Raw genomic sequence first — 26,657 nt, 5'->3', positions numbered from 1 at the left:
TCTCCTAACCAACAAAAACGTAACGGAGTCGGGTGAGAATAAACCCGTCCTGTTTTAAGTAATGATGTAATTGTGTCCAACTATGCACATGCCCCCGGGAAACACAGGTGTCGGAAAGGCATTATTCACAGGGTGGAGCGCACACAAGGCACACCAATCCCTGTTTTTCTCTAGACTTCACATGCATTTATTATATTACTGATAGTGTTCTTTCTTAGAAAACAACAATAGCTAATTGTAAGCACACACTAAATTCATAATAATATTCGTAAATATATTACAAGATCTCCAGGTTTATGTATTCGTTTATTTAGTTTATTATTATTATTATTATTATTATTATTATTATTATTATTATGCCTATTATTTGCAGTAGTAGTAGGCTAGTCGTAGTAGAGGTAGTCGTAGTATAAACAGCTTTAAAAGTTTTAAATAACCATTTTTAACAATGACAAATTTTAAATTAAATGACCCGATATATTTATCCCGTTTTCTGTCGACACAAAGATAGCTATATATTCATTATGGTTTATTTACCGTTCTCTTTTCAGACACCCCGAATGAATTTACGGTCACCAATACTCACACACAGCTTAAATTCACAATACATGGAACTTGCAGCCATCGGTTAGAAGTAATTAAATGCTCGTGTAGTTTCTCTTTGACTTGCTAAGGGTCGGTTCAAATTACAAGTATCTCCTTTTTCACATCAGAGTTGCGCCATATTCATCTAAATGTCGCTGGAGTTTTGGTGCCGCCACCACTAGAGGTGGACGATATACTCTCGTTTTGGGTGGGATGGACTTCTACAAACTACTGTTTCGACACATTCCTCGGCAATACTTAAAGTTTGTCGTTAAGATCTGAGCTGCGAATACGTTAAGGTTTTCTCAAAACAAAATTGGAACCTCTTCAATATTTACCTGTGTAAACCTGCCACATTTGATCGCTGAGGACACAGGCTACCTGTTCCTGTACTTCATAAGAACGAAGATGAGTGAAGAGTGAACTTTTTGCTTGTTTTTGCAACGCTTCATGAACGGCTTATCTACTAAGTGCGGGATGGGATCTTGGCTAAAAGGCAGGAGCTAACTTCGACAAGGTGTAGCATTAAATATGAGAATTTGAGTAACAGGAAGCCTACACTCTTGCATGACTCTGAGGACAAAGGAGGCGCGGCGTTTACTGAAGAGGAACGTTTTATTAGAATACAGGTAGTTTGAAATAATCAGATTAAGGAGCATCGCCACTGTGATGTGACTTACTGCGAGTACTGACGTTCACGGGAGCGTAAGACACTTTGAGAAAAGTGATTTTTGGGACTTCCACTAGCATGGAAACCTGAAATATCCCTCTATAACGGAATTGTTTTAACTTACTGAGATGAGGCCGTTAAAGCTCTTTGGTCCAACTGCCTTTGGACTTTTGTGGAGTTGCTGGGGCTTTCTACAATGCGTTCAGTGTGGTTTGGGAGACAACCATGTGCATTCTAGTTTCATTTACAGGAGGTTGCGTAACCACGAACGGAGAGAGATTCAGAGAGAAATTCTGTCTATTTTGGGTTTACCGCACCGTCCCAGGCCGTTTTCTCCGGGAAAACAAGCGTCGTCGGCCCCTCTGTTTATGCTGGACCTATACAACGCCATGTCGACGGAGGAGGAAGACGGGACGCTGGAGGGAACTGGGAAAGGGTCCCCGGGAAAGACCCCGGGAAGTTCGCGTAAAGGGTTCTATGGCTCTCCACATGGATACTCCCGCGCAGCGCAGCCGTATCGCTCTGCCTCTCTTGCTAGTCAAAGCCCTCCGCTGGCTACCTCACACGACACCAACTTTCTCAACGACGCCGACATGGTCATGAGCTTTGTCAACTTGGGTACGTATACATTTGGGATACGGTTTCATCGTTCCCTGGATCTCGGTTCTCGTGCGTCTTTCGCTGCTTCTGTGCCGCGCTGGACACCGCAGTTATGGACGCTCAGTGTGTGATGGATTAACCACTCGGTTATAAGCTGTCCTGGCGCACAAACGTTTTTAAATCCAACCCCTACGAGGCAACGGTCCCGAAAAATCAAAACAATATAATATTTAGTTTGGTATATTTTACATATAATTACCCGTATATGCCTAGTAGCCTATGTATGCCACTGTATTGATTGACCCTTGCTAGATTTTAAACCAAGTTTTATCATTCCTTTTCAAAAGTTTCTGCTTACATCTAGCATTCGTTGAGGGCTTCCATTCATTATTTTAATTTGGGATCCCGAAGACGAAATAGTAATAACGTGTGTTTTTTTTTTCCAAGTCTGGGAAATGAATATACTTTACAATTTTTTTAATGTGCAAAACTGGACTGTATTCGATCAATTTGATTGCTTAACCGGTTAGGCAGTAGCCTATAGTTGTTGTAAACTTTAAATATGTCGAGACTGATTAAAACAACCAGAAATTGAAGTTGAATTTTCACGTAACCAGGCTTTGAATGGTTACATAATTCATAGCTTGCCATAAAATATTTCAGTATGTGGGTAACAGGTGTGCTTGCCAAAAGGGTGAATTCGGCAAAAGGCTTTTTGTAATTTGAACAAACTTCTTATATGACACGTTTAACGGGAAATGAAATGCTTTTTATATGACACAAAAATAAATAAAAAAATTAATAGTTTTTTGTGTTGGTAATCTAACTGTTGAAGGCTAAGTTATTTTCATAATAACTTAATGCTTAGCCTTCCGAAGCCAAAACAGTGAAATGTAAAATAAAAAACTAAAAATAAGTTTATATAATTCATAACGTAAAAGCGACATTATTAAAATGTTACACAGCAAAATATTTCCATTAATGTCATGTTTTGGTGCAGGCTACACCATCCTGCAACGTGACTGAAACAGTAGCACATGTAGCGCAATAAACGTAACGCGAAACTTTTTAGTTCATATTTGGTTTCTCCATTGATCCACCCGGACTGTTTCAAAATATGAAGTGCCCCAGGTCATATAAAACCCGGCTTCGTTTATTATTCATTTCGAAAGTACAGTCATTACCCTGGATGCATGCTGTTTCATAGTTTTTAATTAAAACAGTGTGCATCAGCCTTGAGTAATAACTACAGAGTTTTGCTTCAAAACACGCGGTTTTGGAGGTAAACAAACACCAGCGGCAGCCGTTACAATTATCAGCTATTTCTGGATATTGAGGATGTAGGCTAGGCCTTATTCTAATATTACCCTACTCTTTGCATACTAAATATAAAAATAGCATATTATTATTATGATAAGAATGTGATACTCGTAGTTATGACTAATACCACATTGTTCCGGATTTGTCACTTCAAAACTCGAATTGATTGATTTTCCTAATAAGGCTAAAACAAGGAAAAATAAAAAGTTTGCTTTCGGCTAAATTTTCCACATAAAGCAGTAGTAACTTTTCATAGAATCTTATGGCATCTGTTATATCCAAGTTTAAAATTTATAACCTTTAAAACGGATGAGAAGAATCCAGAAAGTGCGCGTGATATAAAGGTGCATAGGGTCACTCCCTTATAATTAACTTTTCGCCTCCTTTTTTCGCACTATGGTGGTCATCATAATCAGATAGTTCAGTGGAACACGACTTTTTCCGCGGCGAGTTCCACTGAACTATCTGATTATGATCTACTAAGATCCCAGTCTTCTAAGTATTTTTTCTTCGTTATAAATCAGCATTTGCTGAACAAAAACGACATTTTAGGTGAGGGGTGGGTTGCATCCTTTTCTGGACTGTGATAAAATGAAAAAATATCCTAATGTCACGTGGTCGCAAATTATCAAAAAAGGAACAGATAAATTATTGTCTGGTCTTCGATGATTCTCATTTCTCTCTAGAAAGCAATCCAATGTGAAGTTGAGATTAGAGGTAGTAATGCAAATGACTCCAAGTGTGAGTAGTTGTAATAAAGACTTTTGAACTGATATTTGGGGGGAAGATAATAAGGATGATTAGTACTATATTGCTCAGTAGCCATGACCTTTCACCCCACTGTTCATACAAACTTATCAGATGACTGTCTGACCTGGGGGATAATTGGGTTTAATTACTTCCTGTTGTTAAAGAGAGGAAAGAGGTTGAGTGAGGTCTGTTTTTCTGAAAGGATTTTCCCCCACATTTATGGTAACAGCTTTTGAGGGGGGGGGGGGAATCGGATTAAACACTTCATCGTGCTGTTTTTCACTCCATAGTGTGCTCGACTTTAAACAAACACACATCACAAGTATGGTCCCGTAGCTGTGCAGGTCTTAAGCTGCATTATTCAACACACCAAAGCCGACTGCGACTTCATGCTTTGAAGACCGTGACAGGTATAAGAAGCCCTGACCATACGCTGGGCTAGGTGCTAACATGAGCACAGTTTGCCTAACCCACACCCTCAGGGATGCCCCCGAGCAAAATGTATTTCCAGAACAAGGGGTGGCATAGCTCAGGAGGTAAGAGCACTTGTCTGGCAGTCGGAGGATTGCCGGTTCGATCCCCCGCCCTGGGCATGTCGAAGTGTCCCTGAGCAAGACACCTAATTGCTCTGGTGAATGCGAGGCATCAATTGTAAAGCGCTTTGGATAAAAGCGCTATATAAATGCAGTCTGTTTACAGGGCAGTGGAAGCAGGGCTTTGCTGATAGAACCCTGTTCTGGGCTCGCTCTCTCTCTCTCTCTCTCTTTCTCTGGCTGAACAGGGAGTCACCGAGGGGGGTCGAACCCCGCCCCGGCCCCGGTCCCATCTCCCATCTGTTTCCACTTGAGACCAGTGGCCCGTGTGTGCTTTCCACCTCGAGAAACTCTCCCCCTCCAATTTTAGGGACGTTGAGTGTACATATATTTGTCACTGGATGTAAACTACATTCCAGCATCGTGTTGGTTCCCTTGTCTCCACGCACGGCAGTGCATCAGTCAGCACCGTTGTAAATATCGAGTTTTCTGAGAATGCCTCCTGGTTTTCATAGAACAGGTTAGGGAGAATTACAGTAATTTTATCGTCACGTCAGGGAGACAGGTTGGTGAAGGCCGTTTTTTTAAATGTATTTTTTTGAAGAGCTCCCTGTTTGGGCGAGACGGACTGACGCACTGTTGGTTTTGTTTGGAGAACTCCCCCCGCATGTGTACCCACGTTCGCGCTCTGTTTGTGTCACGGAGGTCAGGGCAGATGCTCGGAGACAGATGTCTGAGGAGTCGCTTCATCATCCGAGCGTTGCAGAAGGAGAGACGCTGCTGCTGCCGCGGCGCGCCTCCCCAGCAGAATGTTTATTCTGCTTCCCCCGGGGGAATTCGTAAGAGCAACGGCACTAGCGGGAGCTATGCAGCTACCCAGGAACACCGTGCTTAAAATTCCTATAATACCCTCAATTCCATTAAGCAATATATAGCACTAAAAACTGCAATTGCTGAAAAGCGGACATTCATAGAATAGTCGAAAATGACTAAAATATCAAGCACAGTATTGCCTTTAAAATCTATTTTGTCTTTTGTTGTATGTGAATAGAAATATGTTTTTGATTTAGTTTATTCGGTATGCAACTGTAAAATGACAAGTCAAAAACTAATTTGCCTTTTACACTGTTTAGTTTAAGACCACAAGAAATGGTGCTAAAATAAATTCACTTGATTCAACTTTTTGAAATCAATGTTTTAAGGCACTAAAAAGAGATTTGGGTCTAAAATTCATCTTATTTTGTTGAATGTTTGTCATTCACCAAAGTCTGCTGCCCTACATACTGTAGATGATTAGGCCAACGTGGTGCTCATAAAGGAAACTAGTAACTGCTACTAGTAACCGGCTTTCTAGCTGGTTAATTGGAGAACAGTTCAGAGAACATTTGTGTGTGTGTGCTCTGGCTACAAATTGTGTACTGTTCAGGGTAAGGCTTCAAGTAGCGCACAGATTTCAAAGTATGTAAAATAGACAGGTAATTTGCTTTGACTTTGAACATAGATTATCAATTTATATAGATATTAAAATGCTGGTGGAGAATAAAACCTAAAAATTAACTTATTAGAATCAGTATTTATTCACTTCAGTCATTCACTATGTATGTGATCCTGTCTTACAGAATATTTTCAGCATTATTGTAATGCTCCCTGTTCATGCAAACCCTCATGGAAATGTAATATGTAATGTTGCTCATAAAGGCCATTATTATCATCAGTATATTAGTGTAACAGAGTTATGTTGCTTTTTTGGATCACTTTTTGAAACCATGTCACCTAATATGAAAGGCAGTATTACTGATGTGAACCGTTATATATCGATGTGTTTGCACAAGATGTGTTGCTTATAATGATAATTGTTATATAACTGACAGAAAAATTGACAGTTTTTGATATACTCACATTTCATCACAGTATTTCTGTTTCATAGTTAGTGTAATACTCTTGTTATGTTATAGTTAGGATTAGGGTTCTTTTATAGCATCAGCATGTAATGTGTGACGGCCTCATACATGAGATGGTAAAATGGAGAGGAAGTGAATCAATATATTGATTCATAAACCTTCCTTATGATATTGCCGTGATAGATTTTGGAGTTATTGTGCAGGATTGATTGCTGAAATTGAGGGCACTTTCTAATGGTTTTTTTAACCGTTGGTCAGTAGCAGAGGGGTGAGCGCCCCCCCCGCAGGGGGGAGGGGGTAGGTGGGGGGGGGCGATGGCATTCCACCACCCCTGACCCCGCGGTGTCTTCTCACTTCCCTCATTAATCTGCGGCTATCTGTCGGGCGACGTGTTTGATATTCCGCTCCTCTGCTCTCAGTTAGCCGCCGCCGCCGCCGCAGGGCCCTGGAGCGAGCCGCGGCGCTCCCGCCCCCGCGTGACCTCCGACCTCCCCGGCGCTAAGTAACCGCCGGGCCTGCGCTGCAGATAAACTATCGGCGGAGAAGCGCGGCATCATTCCCGCGAGGAACACACAGACAGGCCCGAGCTCGCCCCGCCTTCGCTGGACTGGACGCTCACAGAGCCGAGCCGTCCCTCACCCGCCAAATCGCTAACTTTTATCGGCTAGACAAAGACATTTTATTTATCTATTTATTTATTTTTTGGGGGGGTCTTGGGGTGTTTAATGGGTGTGATAATGAGGCCAGCACCGATCATGCTTATGGTTTTTGTTAAGGCCCGCCGACTGCTTCATCCGTAACATGTGACTGTAACTATGACACGTGTCCTTGCGCGTGCCATCGAAAGGGATGGCGGGCGCCGGGTGGGCATGCCTGGCGAGGAGCAGCGTGGCGTTCTCGAATTACATGCTAACACTAGCAGCGGGAATGCTAATCCGATGCGTGTTAAACGTGCGGCGTTCCCGAATTGCGGGCTAACGCTAGCAGCGGGAATGCTAATCCGATGCGTGTTAAACGTGCGGCGTTCCCGAATCGTAGGCTAACGCTAGCATTCCCGCAGTGAGCACGCTAATCCGCTACGTGTCAAACATGCACCTCGTTTTGCTGCGGAAGAAAACTGATAGCTGCCTGGGGTATTTCACACCCAATCCCAGATTATTTTGGCTTCTCCAAGGACCTCCTGCAGGGGCTTCTGCAGATCTGCGGCCAAAAGGCAGATCGTAATGTAGCACGTCAATGGCTCTGTCAAAGTAATACATTACACTGCACACAGAATGGGAGCTGGGAGCTGGGAATTTGTGTCTAGAAACGGTTGAAAACGGTGCTGGAAATACGGCTGACGAATTCTTTCGTCCTCTTGTTTTTGTTCCGTCAAATGACAGACCCGGAGAAAGTGTCTTTAATTGAAACGGGCTTGTTTTTCCGAGCTGACAGGCCATTCATCATGAGGAGCGAAAACCGGAGAGAGAGCAGCTTCTGGCCTGGCTGGGAATGGCTACCTGAGTTTTCTGGGCTCTTATACACCGGACTGGGTTTCAGTTGGTAGTCAGCATATTTTAATTAGGTTAGGAATGCTGGATATTTTTATAACGGATACTCCCCCCCCCCCCCCCCCCCCCCCAGAAACCAACTGCTGACATGCTAAAAAAAATTCTATTATAATTCAGGACAAAAAATTGTGAACATCCATCAAAAATGGACCCAACTGTGCGTATCCTAAAGTGCTGCCTTACCCCAAAAAGTAAAGATTCTTGTTTCTTTCTCTCCTGGTGTTTTTTTCCCTCTTCTTAGTGGAGAGAGACAAGGACTTTTCCCCCCAGCGGAGACACTACAAAGAGTTTCGCTTCGACCTGACGCAGATACCGGACGGGGAGGCGGTGACCGCCGCCGAGTTTCGCATCTACAAAGACCGCAGCCACGCCCGCTACGAGAACGTCACCCTGAAAGTCAGCGTCTACCAGGTGATCAAGGAGCACCAGAACAAGTGAGTACAGGAGACACATTTTTTTACTCACAAAACAACACACGAGGCTAAAAGGACGTATGCGAAATCAATTAGGCGTGTCAATGTTTTGCGCTGTTGTGTACGTGCGTTGCGTCTCCTGGGTGTTCTGTATTTGTTGTCAGGGTTTCCTGTGAAACCGGCTAGCTTTTGTGTTTTTGTTGGAGTTACCTGTTGATGTGAGTTATTTATCAATTTTCTTTATGGTCTGCCGTGCCATCTAACTGGCAATATAAACATTCTATGGCCGCTATACTCTTCTGCTGAAATCAAATTCCTGTACCTGGGAGGTGGGGGTTTCGACAGAGATATCCTTAGGGAAGGCCCCTTGAAAATGGGAAGGACCATTGTTGAGATGATTGCAATTTATCACTCAATGGTTTTATGAGTCTCGGATTCTCCTCCTCCAAAAAAAAACGCGAAAGAAAAAGCTCTCTCATATTCTTTTCAAACTGAGGGGAACCAAGGGTCTCGAATGTCCTTTGTTTATTGTTGATCGGGCGTACCGAGTCACCGAATATGAGGGGTGTTCCATACGCGGGGAACGAACCTTACACATTCTGAAAGTTGAACAACGGCTTAAATGGGAAATGGGTGTAGAGTTCTGGCTGCATTTTGAATGCTTAATCTTTAACGTGAGGCTGGTTTTTGATAACATTGGCTAGGGGTGAACCAGTGTTATATTCGCTAGAAAGCGTAACAAAGAAAATCCACCGCAGTGCTACCCTTCTCCCTCGTGCGCTTGTACGTCTTCTTCAACAAAAACCTCTTTTTTAAACGGCCGTTCGGCAGGGCTCTGCTCCGTGAAACACTTTAGGCCGGCCGTCAGGCAGAAAATAAAAGCACATCCTGTTTACGTTAGCGTGCTTCTGGAACTTTCTGGGGATTCCTCCTCTTCTTGTGGTGATTAAGCCATTTGTTTCAGGAAGTTTCGAGTGCGTTGTTGAATTTATCATCATCACCCCATCCAGTACAGTCTGAAGCTGCTTGTGTACATTTCTGATATCATATTTATAAATCACGGACAGGCTGTTAAAACAATATGTGACCACTGGTATGTGATATTTATCTAGTGTATCGGCTATTCTTACAACGTTGTTCTGTTCTTGGGATCTGAAACGTTCTCATTTTTCTTACGGGTCTCCTCAGACGCTAAAAAAAATTTTCTTCATATTTTGTAGGATAAATGTTCTTAAACTAATAAACTGCGCATAAACAATTGTTTGACCTCCTGTGCTGTACAAGTTAGAGGGGAAGTGCTCTCCTTGTTTTTCTTGAAACGCTGTCCCGAACCGGTTGCCACAAGTGAGGTTCACACACAGCTCCATCCAAACATCGACAGGAACATCAGGTTTTAATGATTTAACCCTTTCACTCCCTGAGCAGCCATCTTTCCAAACACAGTACCGACGTTCCAACCTTCAATAGTGCAATTTAAAAAGAATGTGTCACAGTACGCTTCACAGTATGTCCGCAGTGATAGTTCCAAATCTCCCTGGATGGAATGTGGAAAGGAACTTGGAGAGGAACCAGACTCCACAGGGGGAACCCATCCGTCTCTGTCCAGCTCAGGGTTCAGATTCACAGGGACACACATGATCGAGTCGATTTTCAGTGTCTGTCTAACTTGTATGTTTGACATTTTGGTATCTTGCATGTGCTTATAGATTCCGCCTGACTGTTTTTCTATGTCAGGTTTTACAGTGTTTTTTTTTTGTTGCCTAGTTTCTGTCCACAACACAAAGTGGCGCACATGTGGCCTGGGTTCAATCGTTTGAAAACATTTGACATTACTTTCAAAAATAAATGTGCACGCTTTTAATTTTCAATGCTAAATCATTAATTGAGGTGATTATCTCAAAAATTGTTTGTTGAAAACTGAAATGTTGCATTTAATGGTAGAAGTTAAATCATATTAACCTAAAAATATAACCATTGGCGCTTTATGCAAGGAATAATCATGGATAATATGAAACAATTTTCCAAACAAGGACAGAGCATTCCGGAATGAGATTTAATAATACAGAAAAAGTGTTAAGCCTTTATTACGTGTAAATGGGTGCAATTGGACTCAACTATTAACGGAATATTTGGGAAAACAGTAAATCATTTGAGAGAGCATTTGAATCCTCAGAAAATATGTTTATGTATGTGTGTGTTTTAAAATGTATTTTTAGCTCCCCCCGTTTCAGTGAGATAAGAGCCTTATGTCTGTCATTGTTCCCTTCACCACAAGCCCCCCAGGCGGCTGTGGAGGCAGGTGCCGGAGCTCCTATCAGACCACATACTTCACGAACAAAGGAAAATTCCCCCACACAAAGACCTGCTTAGATCCAGACGGTCCTGCATTTATTAAAGAAAGGACTGCATGGAACGTCATAAAAAGCATATGTGTCTCATTAGGTGTAAGCCCCCCAACACACACACACCCGCACGCACGCACACACACGCACACACGCACACACACACGCACACACACGCACACACGCACACACGTAAGCACACACACGCACACACTCACACACTGTAAAAGCTTACAAGTATTGCCAATACATCTGTGGGATTCTCTCATTAGACAGAAGACGGACTCTTCATACTCGTCTCTGAACACAAGATACTCACCACAAAATTCCAGTTCCAAAATAATCATTTGTTGATGTGAATGGAGCTTGTTTTTTTGGCTTAAACTGAAAAAAGAGGGGAAAAAAAGAGCATTTCAGATGGTCATTAAACAGCCAATAACGCAGACCTCCTTATTGAAGCACAGATGTGGAAGTTTCGAGGCTCAGGGCTAAGTTTTAAAGACTCCGGGCTAAGTTTTCAAGACTCCGGGCTAAGTTTTAAAGACTCCGAGCTACGTTGTCAAGACTCCGGGCTAAGTTTTACTGGCACTAGCACCCCACTTAAACAAAGTGGTGCTGTTCATGAACCAGGAGGAAAAAAAGAGAACATTTTAAAAGTTTAACTCAGTAAAACGACTGTGACCTGTTGTGCCGGCCCTTTTCTGCAGAGTGAGGTACAGAGTCGGGACTTTCACAGGGAATTTCACAAAGGAGGGGAGAGGGTTTAGGGCACCAGGGGAGGTCCAGACCTTCCTAAATACGCTAAGGGAGGGCTCCCATGCCTGGGACTGAAAGCTGAAAGGGAATGATAGTGTAATATTTACAATGCAGTGCTCCAGTCCGTAACTGGGGGTTAGTGAATGGGGTTTAGTCAATGGGGCTTGGTGAATGGGGTTTAGTTTACACAGCTTTCCACAGAATGCCCAGAGTACAAGGGCCGGGTCTCGGGTGCTTTGAGCTGTAGCTGTGGTTACGGTTAGGGTTAGGAGCACTTTTTCATATCAGAGACAGACACCAGAGGTGGACATACAGGCATTTAATACAGCATTTTACCTTTAAATCAATCTGTGCTCTTTACCTGTTTCCCTTTATTTTTCCTTATAATACCCAATAAACTATTAACTTGCTGATTAATCCGTGTAAATCAGTAGCGCTTAGCGTCAGTAATCAGTAATTATTTTTTCCTCAGTGTTAATTTGTCGTAGCATTGTTTTGGCTCTAGCCTAACTAGCAGAATTTCGCCCGTATTATGCGCTAAGTGTTTAAAACTGGTGGCTGAGCGTACCGCTCGGTCTCTGTGTGTGCTCCGAGGGCGTACTGCGAGCACGCAGATTTATTCGCCTGCACAGCTTCTGCAGTTTAAAAACGCTCGCGAATCCACAAAGCCCAGCTGCGTCTGTTAACGACGTTCCCGAAACCCCTGACATAGCTGAACACACAGGGGCGCACTTAAACGGGGCCCCACACTCGCCCGGTAAGTACGAGCGCGGGCGATCGCCGTGGAAACACCGCCTCCCGCCAGCCCCCCCAATAAACCCTTCGGTCGGAGGTTCCCTGCCGGTTGCCGCCTCTGTTGCCGTGTAAAACTCCGTCTCGGGCCTCCAGTGAAATCGCCCAGGCCTTCATCGAGACGCTGGCGGCCAAAGTTTTACTGGGTCGTAAGCATAGGGAGTCGGCGTGTTGTGACACGTAGGATCAGGAACAATCTATGGAAATAATCAATACTAGTCGCTGCGCTAGTCCTATTGGTCATGTGCACATATCGACCAATCCTGTGCAGTGACATGAAAGAGGATATTTTTCTTAGCACCTCACATGGTATAGAAGTTAGGAAAACTCACGGATGAGGGACAAGCTAGATAATAAAAATAATCTTTAAAAAAACAATTTGGAAATGACCCATTTGGAAACATTTTGTGAATTATCTAGATGGCGACAGGGTAGCTGAAAAAAGCCAGCGGCATTATGTAGAGTTACGGGCTCCTCCTCCGCCCACGATGATGGAGACCGTCTTCATGGCCGCCGCCCCTGACTGCACGGAAAAGGCGGCGGCGGTAACTTCAGCGGGGCCTGCTGATGGGGCGAGAGGGAGTTCCCGGGTCCCTGTCCGAAACATCAGACTCAGGAAGCGAGGCCTTGACGGTGGGCAGCACATCCTCTCCAAAAAAGCTTTTAAAGCGGGGACCTTTTAAAAAAAGTCACATCCCGGGGGGCTGCAATGTCTGCTGGGATTTCAGTGTGTTTACTGCACAAAGCAGTAAAGTAAAGTTATTTTTCTATTATTATTATTATTATTATTATTATTATTATTATTATTATTATTAATAATAAAAAAAATTATTACTATTGTCAATGGTAAAGGTATCGGTATCTGTTCTTGCGTGCTGGATTCAGACTGAGAAGATGACTCATTTTGTTTGCGCGTACAGATCGTTGCCGTATGGATTATGTTTCGACAACCCTTTTGAAAATAAACGCCTAGCGTTATCTGGAAATACGATCCAGCAGTTACTCCGTTTGGGGCGGGCGCGTGCGTACCCCTCCGGTCCCCGGGCTTCTCACGCTCGTGAGAACAGTCGCCGGATTCGCCCGGCGATTCGGTGACTCCCTCCGCCGGCTTGGGAACGTGCGTTTCAGGTCGTGGCTCTCGGGGACGAGGGACGGCGAGCGCCGGCTAGCGAGTCGCTAGCTCGCGGGGCCTGGTTTTTTGGCACGAATCTGCTGGCTGTGGTGCTGCAGAACGGGATTCATTAGCCGGCGGTGCCTTGTTTACGCAGTTGCTTCCGATGTGGCGGGCTCAGTGGGCCTCCTCAAAAATGTCATATTGTTTCCATGTTGGAAAGTCACCCCGGGGGGGGGGAAGCGTGTGCCCTCTCCTTGTGTGGCCTGACTAAGGGCTCAAACCACAATCCGAGTGGATTAACGGGAAGCACTTGATTGGGAATTGTTCTCGTACTTAAAATGTGTCCAAGCGGGCTGGAGGGGGGCAGGGGGGGAGGGGGGGAGGGGGGAATGAGGCAAGTTAATCACAATGTCTTCACGCTTAATGTAGTTTCCCTCCAAATGTCTCCCGTCTTCTCTCCTCTTATTGTATTGGGTATGACAAGCCCAATTTTAGCCAATCACGGCAGCTGTTCATTATTCAGACTCCAGTGAGCTGCTGAAACCGTTTTTCTGTGGAATTCCCCGCGCTCACGCTATACTTTGCAGCACATGCTGTGCAGTCCTGCCCCTGTGAACTCCCAGCTCGCAGCCTGCAGTACACAGTGTGGAGGGTGCAGTCCGGCCCCTGTGAACTCCCAGCCCGCAGCCTGCAGTACACAGTGTGGAGGGTGCAGTCTGGCTCCTGTGAACTCCCAGCTCGCAGACTGAAGTACACAGTGTGGAGGGTGCAGTCTGGCCCCTGTGAACTCCCTGCTTGCAGCCTGCAGTACACAGTGTGGAGGGTGCAGTCTGGCTCCTGTGAACTCCCAGCCTGCAGTACACAGTGTGGAGGGTGCAGTCCGGCTCCTGTGAACTCCCTGCTCGCAGCCTGCAGTACACAAGTTATGCCCTGCCAGATAGTGACGCTTGCTTCTCTTTACTTCCACAGGGACGCTGAGACGTTCTTGCTGGACTCAAAAAAACTGAGAGCGTCTGACGGGGGCTGGCTGGTGTTTGACATCACGGCCACCAGTAACCACTGGGTGCTCAACCCCCAACAGAACATGGGCCTACAGCTCGCCGTGGAGACCATGGACGGTAAGAGACTTGCGAGTGACAGCTTACAACAGTAGCGTGACAAAAAATCGCTATGAACTGTCCTGTAGAACTTCAAACTAATTTAAATTCACCCTTAAAAAGTTGATTCTTGATCGCTAGGATTTGTTTAGTAATGAATTTGCAAGGCAGACTCATAATACTCAGGGCACAGTTCAGGATACGCAGTATCCCTCTAAACGTGTGTATTCACTGCAGCAATTAAAGGCAAATGTCTCGCTCAGGTATGCAACAGCTCAACAGCTGCATCCCACTTGGGAGTTAAACTGATAACCTAATGGTTCTGAACCGCGTTGCTAAATCACCGTGCCACGTAGACAGGCAGTCAGCTGCTGAAATGCTTAGGAGGAGGGATAGTGAGATTGATTGAGGTCAAGGGTTGAGTGACCATGTCTTGGGAATGCCCCCGGCCCCCTCTCACCCCACCCACCCACCCCCCCCTAATTATTTGTGTGGGTAATTTTGTTTTTACTGTTGCTGGGAGTTCATTGTGAAAACAGGAAAGTGAATCACTGCTAATCGGTTTGCCCACAAGAAACTTCATTAACACACTATTTATGGTGACCCCCCCCCAGGCCTGGGAAACTTTGCCTAGTGACAAAACTTTAGAACCGCAAGCTTTTAACAGACCATTTAACACCTCTCACTGCTGCTCTGCACATCCAAAGCATGCATCCTGAAGTCTTTAAGGAGACCTTTAAAAGCTACCATTTCAGGCATCTGGAGTGACTCAAGCAATAACGGCAATCACCACAAGCATAGGTAGGACTCCCTATCCTGGACAGTCCAGATGACAGCCTGTGCTTATAACATTAGCCTGTGACTGTGAGTTTGTGAGTTTGTCTCATTAGTCTATGACTGAGTTTGCGAGTTTGTCTCATTAGCCTGTGACTGTGAGTTTGCAGGTATATCTCATTAGTCTATGACTGAGTTTGCGAGTTTGTCTCATTAGCCTGTGACTGTGAGTTTGCAGGTATATCTCATTAGTCTATGACTGTGAGTGTGCAGGTTTATTTCATTAGTCTATGACTGTGAGTGTGCAGGTTTATTTCATTAGCCTATGACTGTGAGTTCGCAGATTTATGTCATTAGCCTATGACTGTGAGTTTGAGGGTTTATGTCGGCAAGGTTACTGCTGCCACCACAGGCGACCAATCCGTGTTAACTAGCAGAAAAGCTCCTCCTCTGATAACCCAGAGCTGACTCTCTTTGTGGCCAACATGCACTTCAGCTGCAGTTCAGTTCAACCTAATTCAGCTTTACACTTCATACAGAGGCACCATCACAAAGATGCTTTAAAGGAAAATGAGAAATGAAAGTTTTGCTGCATTTAGAAGGCTACAGAAAATACAAAGAAATTAATTTTTGTGCTTGAAAAATAACCTTGAAGACAAGCGTTTCCACCCTTCTTTGAGTTGGAAGCCGCTTCACCACCACAGTGTTTGACCAGTCCCTGTACAATGAAGTCTGCAAAGAGGTGTTTCTACTTTCCGTCATGTATATTTAGACAGGATATTTTTAACATTCGTTTTCAAGCGCTCAGAATCAAACCATCTATTTCTAAATTTGCATGAACTCGCGCTGACAGGCCTACTCAATCAACACTCGTCCTCTGCGGTGATTTACGATTAAAGTGCGAACAGTTTGGCAAGTTCATTTTGGCTGTTTTCTGATCTCGCAAAAGTGTGTTTCTGGAAACAAAAAATAACACTTCATCTCAAAGTCAAAAAGCTCGTGGGCAGATGTTGACTGAATGCAGCCCGCAGTGTTTTAGAGGTGTTCGGTGGAGGAGCTCTGTGGTGTGACTCTCTATGGGCTTTTGTGCTTCAGTGTGGACCCAGTTCACCTCTCTGTGTTCCTGCGAACCTGTGTTTGCTTTTCTTGCGAGGAAGTGCAAAGGAACGCCACACTACAGTCCGCTGGCCCTTAAATGTTAAATAAACCTTTCCACACAAGGTTGGAAATATCTGGTTCTATTTTCTTTAAGCTAAGGAGTCTCCGGGGAGATTATTTAAAAGCGAAAAAAAAAGGAATAAAATACAATGTTTTGTGGCAGAGAATTGCTGGAGAAATAATCTGCCTTTTTAAAAGATGTAATTAAAATACCGTGTATTTTCACAAAGAAACCTTCGTTCTCGCCAAGGAATCTCAAGGCTGTACTACTGTAATACTTAAAATCACCATTTTTAATATAATTGCGTGTTGTAATAATTAGGGAATTAGATCAGCATGGCTTCTGATTTCACTATGAAAATGTTAACACAATCCTGGATGGCAGAACCTTCTGCACGACTGGACTTACATGCTAAACTTGTGCAAAAAGACCACACCTGAATAAACACGCATTTAAAATGTTTGGATGTAGAAATAGGTCGCTCTTACACACGTATTTGGCCTGGTGTTTCTCCCAGCGTAGTCCCGGTGTGGGAGGGAGAATTTGAGCGGGGCAGATTGCTTAAAAGCAGGAGAAATGTCTGGAACCAAGCCTCAGTCATTCTTTCTCGTCCAGTTTCTATCACTCCCTGTTTCTGGGGAAGTAAAATCTGATAAAAGTACAGCGATCGCTGTTCAGTCGCTCATTTATTTAACAAACAGTTTGTAACTGCTATATTTTATTGGCTCTTGTGCGATAAAAAGCTCTTAATTGGTGGATTCACTCCATATTTGTTTTAACTTAACATCACTACTTTTATCTTTTTTTTTCAGCTGATTTCAGTGCTTGCCAAAATGTGTCCTGAAGAACTAAAGTAACGATAGTAGCTTCTAATTTATCGTAGTCGGGCACGGCTGTTAATTCAACAAACAGGCAGTTATTATGGCCACCCGGCGGCTGTTTACAGGCTGTTGAATTTATGATGAGGTCATCCTGGAGGTTGGTGTTGAAGTGCTGAATGTTGGAGTGGAGATGGTGTCAGGGATATCCCAGAATGCAACATAAATGCTGTGAACAGAATAGAGATGCAGTCACCTACAGTTAAAATGTATGCCAGTAATAATATCATTATAGTTTACATTATAGTTTATATTATTTATGGTGGACTCCAAAATAATTGGCACATTTGATAACGAGAACCAAAATAAATCTGTATACAATAAACGGGTAACAAGCAGCTACTATATATTCTATGCTCATAAAAATGGGAAGATTATATTATTTTATACTAACACAGTTGTGCAGAGAACAACAGTATCTCTAATCCCAGATAGAAGATAACTCATTAGTTTTATCTTTGTGAAGGGCAGTTGCACAAAGTACTAAGACAGGGGATCCATTATTGTTTGTTTAAAATAACTTTTCTCTGAACAATTTTTTTGTTCTCTTTTTTATTTTAAGCAAACTTTTTCAATGGTGCCAGTAATTTTGGAGTTCACTGTAGGAATCGAACACAAGCAGAGCGTGAGCATTGCAGTAGTATTTCAACACCGCGTTAAACAGCTGTCACTTCTGGCCGCATGGCATAGAAACTTCGCTTTGTGTGGCAAAACGAGAAAAACATTCGGCCGTTTTTTTTCAGTTGCAATGATTCAACTATAAAGCAAGGAAAAGTTCCATTTTTTAAAGCAAGACACTGATGAACTACTTGGGTGCAGGATAATGTATGCATCTGGGACATTTCTTGATGAAATACGACCACAAAAAACAGCTGCATGGTTTCGGAAGCATTTAGCCTTTTTGAACGGATCCGCTGCTCAAATCGAGAAGCCTGCCGGGCCATCAAACATACAGACTGTACAAAATGTGTGACATGTACCGCCTGATGTCCTTTACATCCTGACTAAAACTGAATATTTCATATTGAAGTCCTGTGCCGTTAAAAAGTTTTAGAAAAGTCTTGTTGAAAAAGAAAACTTGGCTGAACTGCAGTACAGCAGCCTGACCAGACCTGACCAGACAGCATGGCATTATAATTAGTGCTCACACTTAAAATAAAGAGTCCTGGGCTAAATATAGGGCTAAACAATTTTTTTTGTTTAGTTTTGCCTGGAACATCACAGACACATTTAAAATGACATTTTAAAACGGTACATAAAAAAGTGAATTCATGCCAATGAAATTAATCCTCTCTGACTGTTTATTATCGTTTAAAGCAAGTTTGCATGGTTTGGTAGAAATGTAGTTTGCATATGTATACAGCAAAACAGCTGGCTATTTTCTGTTATGTTGCAACAATATGTCAAAAAATACAGAAATATATAATTAAGAATTACTGTAAAACATGGCTGAACTTGGTAAAACAGGCATTTAGTTTCAGGGACAAAAATAAAACCTGCAATGTTCTGTAGTTGTATATAGTTGTTCTGTAGCTGTATATTTAAGTTTACATGGTGCCCTGAAAGGGCAGCCAAACTGTCTTTGTCTGAAAGTCTCCTATAATAACCGCCCTGTGGCATAGGGTTTTACCCAAGAGCCACTATAGGCTGAAATTCAGCTGCTACTGAACACACTGCAACACGGAAACATGGATGCCATCATATGGATCTATATTAAAAAATGTTGTGATATAGTGTGCATTTTATACTGAATGACAATATTCTCAATGATTTGAAGTGATGTATCCGATTGTCAAAATATGCCGTTAATAAAATGTGAAAATATAAGAGAACATTCCTCAAAGGGAACAGATTTTTTCTGTGTTTCTGAGGTTACCTAGGGGTTCCTGGACTCTGTGATTGGGGACTCCTGATTGGGGTGATTGATGGACCCCTGTTGTGCAGAACGGGGTGGGGGCCGGGCTGTTACTCACCCTGTTCCCCTTTACCCCGCGTCCCCCCCCCCCCCCCCCACCCTCGCAGGGCGAAGCATCAACATGAAGTCGGCGGGCATCGTGGGGCGGAACGGCCCGCAGGCCAAGCAGCCCTTCCTGGTGGCCTTCTTCAAAGCCAGCGAGGTGCTGCTGCGCTCGGTGCGAGCCGCCGGGGGCAAGCGCAAGAACCAGAACAGGAACAAGTCCGCGGGGCAGCAGGAGAGCGCGCGCGCGCACAAGGGAGGAGGTGGGACCGCCAACCCGCCCACTTATCTACAAACACCCAAACCGCTCCCGTGAAGAACAATAAATGTCCATCCATCCATCCATCCATCCATCCATCCATTCATGCATCCTTCCATACATCCACCCATACATACATCCATTCATCCATCCATTCATCTATCCATCCATCCATCCATCCATCCTTCCATCCATCCATCCATCCCAAGCGGCCAAAACCAGACTTCGTTTTTGAAGCTCATTTCCTGGTGTTGTAGTTCCTGGTTGCTCACTAGCGCCACTACGGATGGCTCCAGTATAGGTGTTTTCATATCCGGTTTCCATGTAAGTCTACGGTACAAATGCGATCAAAATACAAAGTCAATAATTTTTTCTCACAAGAACAAATAGTCATAATAGGTGTATTTTATTCGTCTTATGACTGTCCGTGGGTCGATTTCATGATTTTTTGCGTCATTTGGGCACAGTGCCAATATTTGTTCTGGACCAATGAGGTACAGCTTGCGTCACTTCCGGATTACTGCGGCGGACTGAGCAACAGTAGGGGCTACAATCTGTGGTCACTGGGGTGGGAGGTGGCGTCTCTTGGCCTTGACATTGCGGCTCCGACCACCGTCCACCTGTGCGAAGTCAGAAAATGCAGGCATCCCATTTTGTAGTGGTTTCATTATAGCGTGTGCTATTTACAGCTGCACTAGACGACCATAAAATAATCCTCCTCTGAAGTTTTGCGGTAGCCGAGTCATTTTTACTATTTCCTTTAGCCCACACAACCAAATAATTAGTTGGCAGAAAGCGTAATCAGCTAACGCTTATTTGCTATATGTGGTAGTCCAGTAGCCTATGCTAAAACAGTTCGCAACTTCGGCTACCAAGCCATTTGACTAGCTAGCTAACCCTAACCGGAAAATATTCCATCTGTCAAACGTGTTTGACGCTTGTCAGTCGTGTACATTCCGTAAATGTCTACCTGGGCTAGGCTGCACGAATGTGACAAAGCTAGAAGCTAGCAAGAAAATAATAATAATTAGAAATTCAATGTACATTATTTTTATCTTTATGCAACACGTGGAAAACTTGCTCTTCAAAGTGCGTTGTCATATTTACACGCCTGTAGATCAGTTACTTGGTAGATTTGTTCATCACCGCTGACAGTGTTAATTTTTATTCGGTAAAAAGTGACTTGCGAACGATCGGTCAGCTAGCGTCACCCAGCAAGTAAACACCACAAACGGCGATGGAGTAGTAGCAGTTAATGGCTCATTAACTGACTGTGGCGAAAACCTACGACGACAACTTGCTTGGTTAACAGCAGGTCTACCAGACAGTTATATGAAAATTAGCCTAGTCAAATCACCAGTAGCCTACACATCTCTGATTGACCATCAGTGCAGTCAATGTTCTTCCCCTGTAGTTCATATTGCTAATGCGTGAGCTAACCACGGATAGCTTACCTAGCTCACTGGCAAGCTGATATGCTAGCTAAGCATATTCGTTTTGCCGAGAAACATAAATTGAAGATAACTGAACATAATTGTATTATTAATGTCATACATATAACGTGATTACATGACACAGTACAGTCACGGATGGAAATTAAACTCCGTAAACATTTGATCATATATTTTAAAACATAACCGCAGACAGTCAGCTAGCCTCAAGTTCGTTCTGCAATCGTTCGTTCAGGTTGATGGGCTTTTCCGCACCGGACTGTCAATCACATTATAAAAATCACAAGACCGCTTCACTCTATGGTTTTGGCTCCAAATCGAGAACATGGCCGCGCCCGCCATTGAGCTTCAAAACGTGTTTTACAGACCCACGGAGAGGCAATGGGTGACGTCACAGTAGCTTTGTCCATATTTTTTACAGTCTCTGATCCATCCACCCATCCATTCTTCCATACATCCATCCATCCATCCATACATCCACCCATACATACATCCATCCATCCATCCATCCACCCATACATCCATCCATCCATCCATCCTTCCATACATCCATCCATCCATCCTTCCATACATCCACCCATACATACATCCATCCATCCATCCATCCACCCATATATCCATTATCTATACCTCCTTATCCTGGTCAGGGTTGCAAGGGGTGCTGGAGCCTATCCCAGTGTGCTTTGGGCAAGAGGCAGGAATACACCCTGGACAGGCCGCCAATCGGTCGCAGGGCACACACACCATTCACTCACACACTCAACAATAAATGTGACACCCCGATTGTTTGGTCTAAATAAGGAAATGCTTGGTCATTATTATGCGTGGTTAGTTTTTAGGATGTTTTCCTGGGCATAGCAAAAGCTCACAGCCCACTAGCCTACAGTAGGATGGATCATACGATCAAAGCGCTATTAATTGACTTTGCATGTGGGCCAAATTTAGCGATCCCGCATTACTGTTTTATCAGTTCTCTGATGAGGAGCCGGAAGCTCATCTGTAATCACAGGATGTTTTGTCTGCTCGGCCAGCTTGCCTTTGCTCTTAATTGGTGTACGCCCCATCTCTCCCCGGCCCTGGCCCCACCCCTCGCTCCTGATATCCAATCACGAACGATGTCAGCAGCTGCTTTAAGCCCTGCCCTTTTACTGAGGAGCTTTTTAAAGCATTGTTTTAGAGCTGCAGAACAAAGCAGACTAACTCCTTCCCACCCATCCCTGAACATAATGACTGCATCTTCCTCTCCCTTCATCCCCTCATTCCTCACTCTCCCTTCTTCCGTCTTTCCTCATCCCTCTCCCAACTATCTCCCACCCTTTCACATGTGCCTCTGTCTCCTCTCCCTTGTGGCTTCACAGTGGCACAGCTGTCTCTAATAAGCGTGTGATTCACAAACAGTACTCTTAATATGCATGTAATGCATCCCAGAATGCAGTGGAATCAAACATTACCGTGGAGGTTTGTTGCTTAAATACTAAGAAAGTAAAGGCTTACCTTTCAACAGCCTCAAATGAGTTTTACTCATTCATCAGTAATTGGAGAACATTTTAGTTATTACATGGTTTCATCATAAATTCTTTATCTAGTATCCTAAATATACAACCGCATTAGACATACATCATTTGCAAGTCCATAGAAACATTAAAACAGAGTTCAACATTGTGGTTACTGGTTTAGCTTCAGTCAGTATGTTTTGTCAGGATATTTTATGTATTAGCATTCTTATCCTCTGAGTGCGTAGGCAGGCAATGCACTAGTCACCAGTATTCCCACATACTGTATACTCACACGACGGCCTGGGAGTCCAGTTTAAGGGCAGATTTAGACTGCATCCGGGCCTGTGCGTACCCAAATGCCAGCTGTGCCGCACTTTAGATTCATTGATGTCTGGACCTGTTATTTATTAATTTTTTTTAACCAGGAAGTGTGTTGAGATAAAAATCTCTTTTTGAGAGACCTGGTCGGGACAGCAGCAACGAAACGGCGTACATAAAAGTCCCCTGTTAAATCAAACACGCTACCGGCGCGAATATACACGGACATAAAGGCAGCAAGTAAATTACTCAGCTTATGAGCGAGCTTATTAGCTTGTAGAACGCAGTACGGAACAGTGTAAAGCCAGTTACGCTCTTCCGGCATTGGCTGAAGATGTTGCCAGACACATTAACTACATACCGCACGATCAGCTGGCATCATTTTAGCCCTGCTTTTAGCTCCGGCATTAAGCCATATATTAAACCCAGGCTCCCAGAGTTTTAAGAGGCTCCAGAGCACACAACCATATCGTAATCGGGGGTGGGGGGGGGGTTGTGAGTCACCGCGTGTGTGCGTGCAACTTCGGGACGAGGTGCTGCTGTTTCCTTTTAACGGTTATTAAATATTTCATGCAGAAATGCAGGTGGTGTGGATTTCCTATTGTTCGCGGGCATTATGATACCGTGTAAAGCCAAGGTCATCATCGCAATTTGTCGTGAAGCAGCAAGCTGGATTCGTTTTGTCCCCCTTTAATTAGAGCAAAGCCTTTTAGTGTCCCCTGTAGGTCAATCTTGTGTCACGGAGAGGTTATCGAGGAAGTAGAGTTTGGGGAACAGCACAACCGCCCCCCCCCCCCCCACACACACAAAATGCAAATGAGTGTTTCCAGTGCCACTACCAGTGGATTACTGAAGGAGACATTTTGGCTACATTTCCATTAATGTGAGACTGATTAATGAGACTGTAGAATGTCACGTCCAATTTGTGTGCAGCTTTCGTAATGGAAACAAGCAGTGTGTGTGTAAACACGAGAGGCAGCCAACTCTACGAGCATTCTGGACAAAATAACAAGTCTAAATGAGCATTAAGGTGAATCTGAAACAGATGCAATTTGCGCAAAACATACAGTGCACATTGACTGCATTTTATAAAATTGAAATGATTTTCATGGACAAATTTCAAATATTCATAAATGATGTAGGGCTCGCTCAAAAGACATCATGACACCTTTTCCCAGGCTAAGCTGCAGTATTTTGACGTACCTCTTTTGGTGGGTGTTTTGCTTTCGTCGTAAAAGCAATTATTTGTTCTGACGTAAATTAGGTTGTATATTCTAATGGAAACCTAACTAGCATATTTATAGTAACGGTACATGTTTTGACCTCTGCTTTTTTTTTTTTAAATCTGGCAGTTGTTGTACATATGTGTTACCCACCCCATCTGTGACCCGTGGAGATTTTTGTGGTGAACATGTCAGGCGTGTCCTGTGTATCGACCCTTTGGGAAGGGAAATCTGTTTTGGTTTTGACGCGTGATTTCTGCTTTGTCCTCCTTTTGTCAGACCAAAACATCAGCGAACCGAAGCAAGCCTGCAAGAAGCACGAACTGTACGTGAGTTTCCGAGACCTGGGCTGGCAGGTAAGGGGCCATCTGCCTGTCTGTCTGTCTGTTGCTTCAGATCGAACGCTTAGCTCGGCCTGGTTTCTCTCTCTCCTGCCATGCATCCTCCCTCACCGATCTGCCCTGTATTTTACACTCAAATAGACCTTCCCCTGCTTCCAGACCTGGGTCAAATACGTATTTCTTTTGGATTCAAATACTTTTCTACGCTTTACTGATCTTGTCTGGTGTATTGGAACCAATGAAATACTCTCAAAAAGTGCAAACCCCGCCTTCTGGCCATGTTGGCAGGCATAATTACAGCAGGCAAGATCAACTGAGCACAGAAAAGTGTTTGAATCCAAAACACATACACATTTGAGCCAGGTCTGCCTGCTTCACTACAGTCTGCAGTCTGTCAGGAAAACCATAGTTTTTTTTTCTGTATGGACTAAAAGTTTCTGAGGTGGCTAGTAGATGCTAAGCTGTAAGCATGTAGCTTTAGCAGTTGCTTAAGAGCTGCTGTAATGCTGAGAGAAATTAGCAGCAAAAATATATTTGAGGAACATACAGGTATTTGTTTTATGTTTTAACCCTGTGTCTTTCTGTCTGTAGGACTGGATTATTGCGCCTGAAGGATACGCCGCCTTTTACTGCGACGGAGAATGTTCCTTCCCTCTCAACGCGCATATGAACGCAACCAACCACGCCATAGTGCAGACCTTGGTATGGGGCCATCTCCTGTTTCTGAACGGTGAAAACGTGAAGGCTGTTTTTTTGTCTCACTCCCTTCATCTCTGCTGGCGGGAAAGTATGGAAGTGTAGTCACCAGGGATTTAAGTTGATTTTCACTGATCGTCTTTAAATGAAATTTGGAGTATTGTTGTTGGAGTCTAAGTGGCACGACACATGCAAATAATATACTGCGTCTATGACTCTATTATGAATTGACTATGCTGCCCCTAATCCTTAAAATAGAGTTTTATTATTTATTCAATATGAAACTTGTGCTTCTTTTGTATTTGTACTGTCATTGTATTTAGTTCTGGATTTAATAAACATTTGTCCTTATTTTTGGCTTACAATTATTGAATCCAGACCTACAGTAAGTACAAAAAAACAGAAGGACCATACTGAATGAATAAAGTCGTCTTTTTAGGACTAGGGGGTTTCGTAGTTTCATTCTGTTATTACAGGCTGTTGATATTCAGATTTCAAAATTCTTGAGAACTAAATGCCAGAAAGGACAGGCCGATGCCTCCCCTCACAAGCTTGCCCTATTGCCCACGCAGGTCCATAATGATCTTCTTCTGGGGTTACTGAAGGTTCACACACCAGCAGTGTTGTGTCTGAAAAACACCTTTCTCCTCTCTGTTGCCCCCGGTGGTCACTCTGGCATTTTAAGCCAGATAATTGTAAACTAACAGCCACTCATGACTGTTCATTTTCAAAAGTATACAATACTGGAATGTCATTTAATAGAGAAATTATCCACCAGCTTCTCTACACACAATCCCTGTTGAGCTAAACCTTTCTTAATACAATCTTACCTAGACCACAGAAAGCTGGTAAAGGAGTGAGTGCTAAGGCTGTACTGAACAGTCTCAGCTCTTTGGAAGGAGCTGTTATTAATATCAGTTATTCACATAACCGGGCAACACTTCCTTTATGCTGTCTCTTTATATCCCCCAGGTCCACCTTATGTTCCCGGACAACGTGCCCAAGCCGTGTTGCGCCCCGACCAAACTGAACGCTATCTCCGTCCTGTATTTCGACGACAGCTCCAACGTTATCTTGAAGAAGTACAGGAACATGGTGGTGCGTTCCTGTGGCTGCCACTGAGATAGCGCTCGCTAGCCTTTCGGATGAGCCGCGGCGATGGAAGACGTATCAGCGGCACAGATGCTCTATCTGAGGTGTGATGTACAGTGTTATGTATATATTAGTTCTTTGTACTTATTTATTTCCCCCTTGGGATAATACTCCTTATTCCCCCCCCCCCCCCCCCCCCCTTCATGTTAAAATGAATATCATTCAAGTCAGCCATCGAACCAAACTATAAAGGAGATATGAAAATGATTCATGTGGCCATCTGACGATATTTAGCTACTATATGCACAGATATCATTACAGCTGCTTATGTATGAATGGTCTGGATGGTTAACTGCATAGAAAAAGGATAAAATCGGGGCCCACAGGCCTGCTACTGACCATCTCTTACCATAATACATGTATTTTTTAATCCTTGTTTTTAACATTCGAGGGCATTTTTTTCATTAACCACTCAAGCCAAGCTTGTGTTTGCTGCTATGTGTTTAGAGGTTAGAATCCCCCAGAGGATGGGTATTATTCTTGTTTTTTTTTTAAACAGAATCCAAATCCACTTTGTCATTACCTGTTTA

At 43.7% G+C, this 26,657-nt stretch overlaps 1 protein-coding gene across 1 annotated transcript; it reads left to right on the top strand.

Moving 5' to 3' along the window:
- Positions 1-718: 718 nt before the first annotated feature.
- bmp5 (bone morphogenetic protein 5) lies at positions 719-26,257 on the top strand. Its single transcript, XM_035399631.1, has 7 exons — positions 719-1,873; positions 8,151-8,343; positions 14,296-14,444; positions 19,257-19,454; positions 24,218-24,294; positions 24,871-24,981; positions 25,948-26,257. The coding sequence occupies exons 1-7, from the start codon at positions 1,384-1,386 to the stop codon at positions 26,095-26,097; spliced, it is 1,368 nt and encodes a 455-aa protein (XP_035255522.1). The 5' UTR covers positions 719-1,383; the 3' UTR covers positions 26,098-26,257.
- The last annotated feature ends 400 nt before the right edge of the window (positions 26,258-26,657 follow it).

Source organism: Anguilla anguilla, chromosome 18 (assembly GCF_013347855.1).
Source record: "Anguilla anguilla isolate fAngAng1 chromosome 18, fAngAng1.pri, whole genome shotgun sequence".
NCBI classification, from domain to species: Eukaryota; Metazoa; Chordata; class Actinopteri; order Anguilliformes; family Anguillidae; genus Anguilla; species Anguilla anguilla.
The sequence above is the reverse complement of the archived record's forward strand: the minus strand, read 5'-3'. Positions and strand labels throughout refer to the sequence as shown.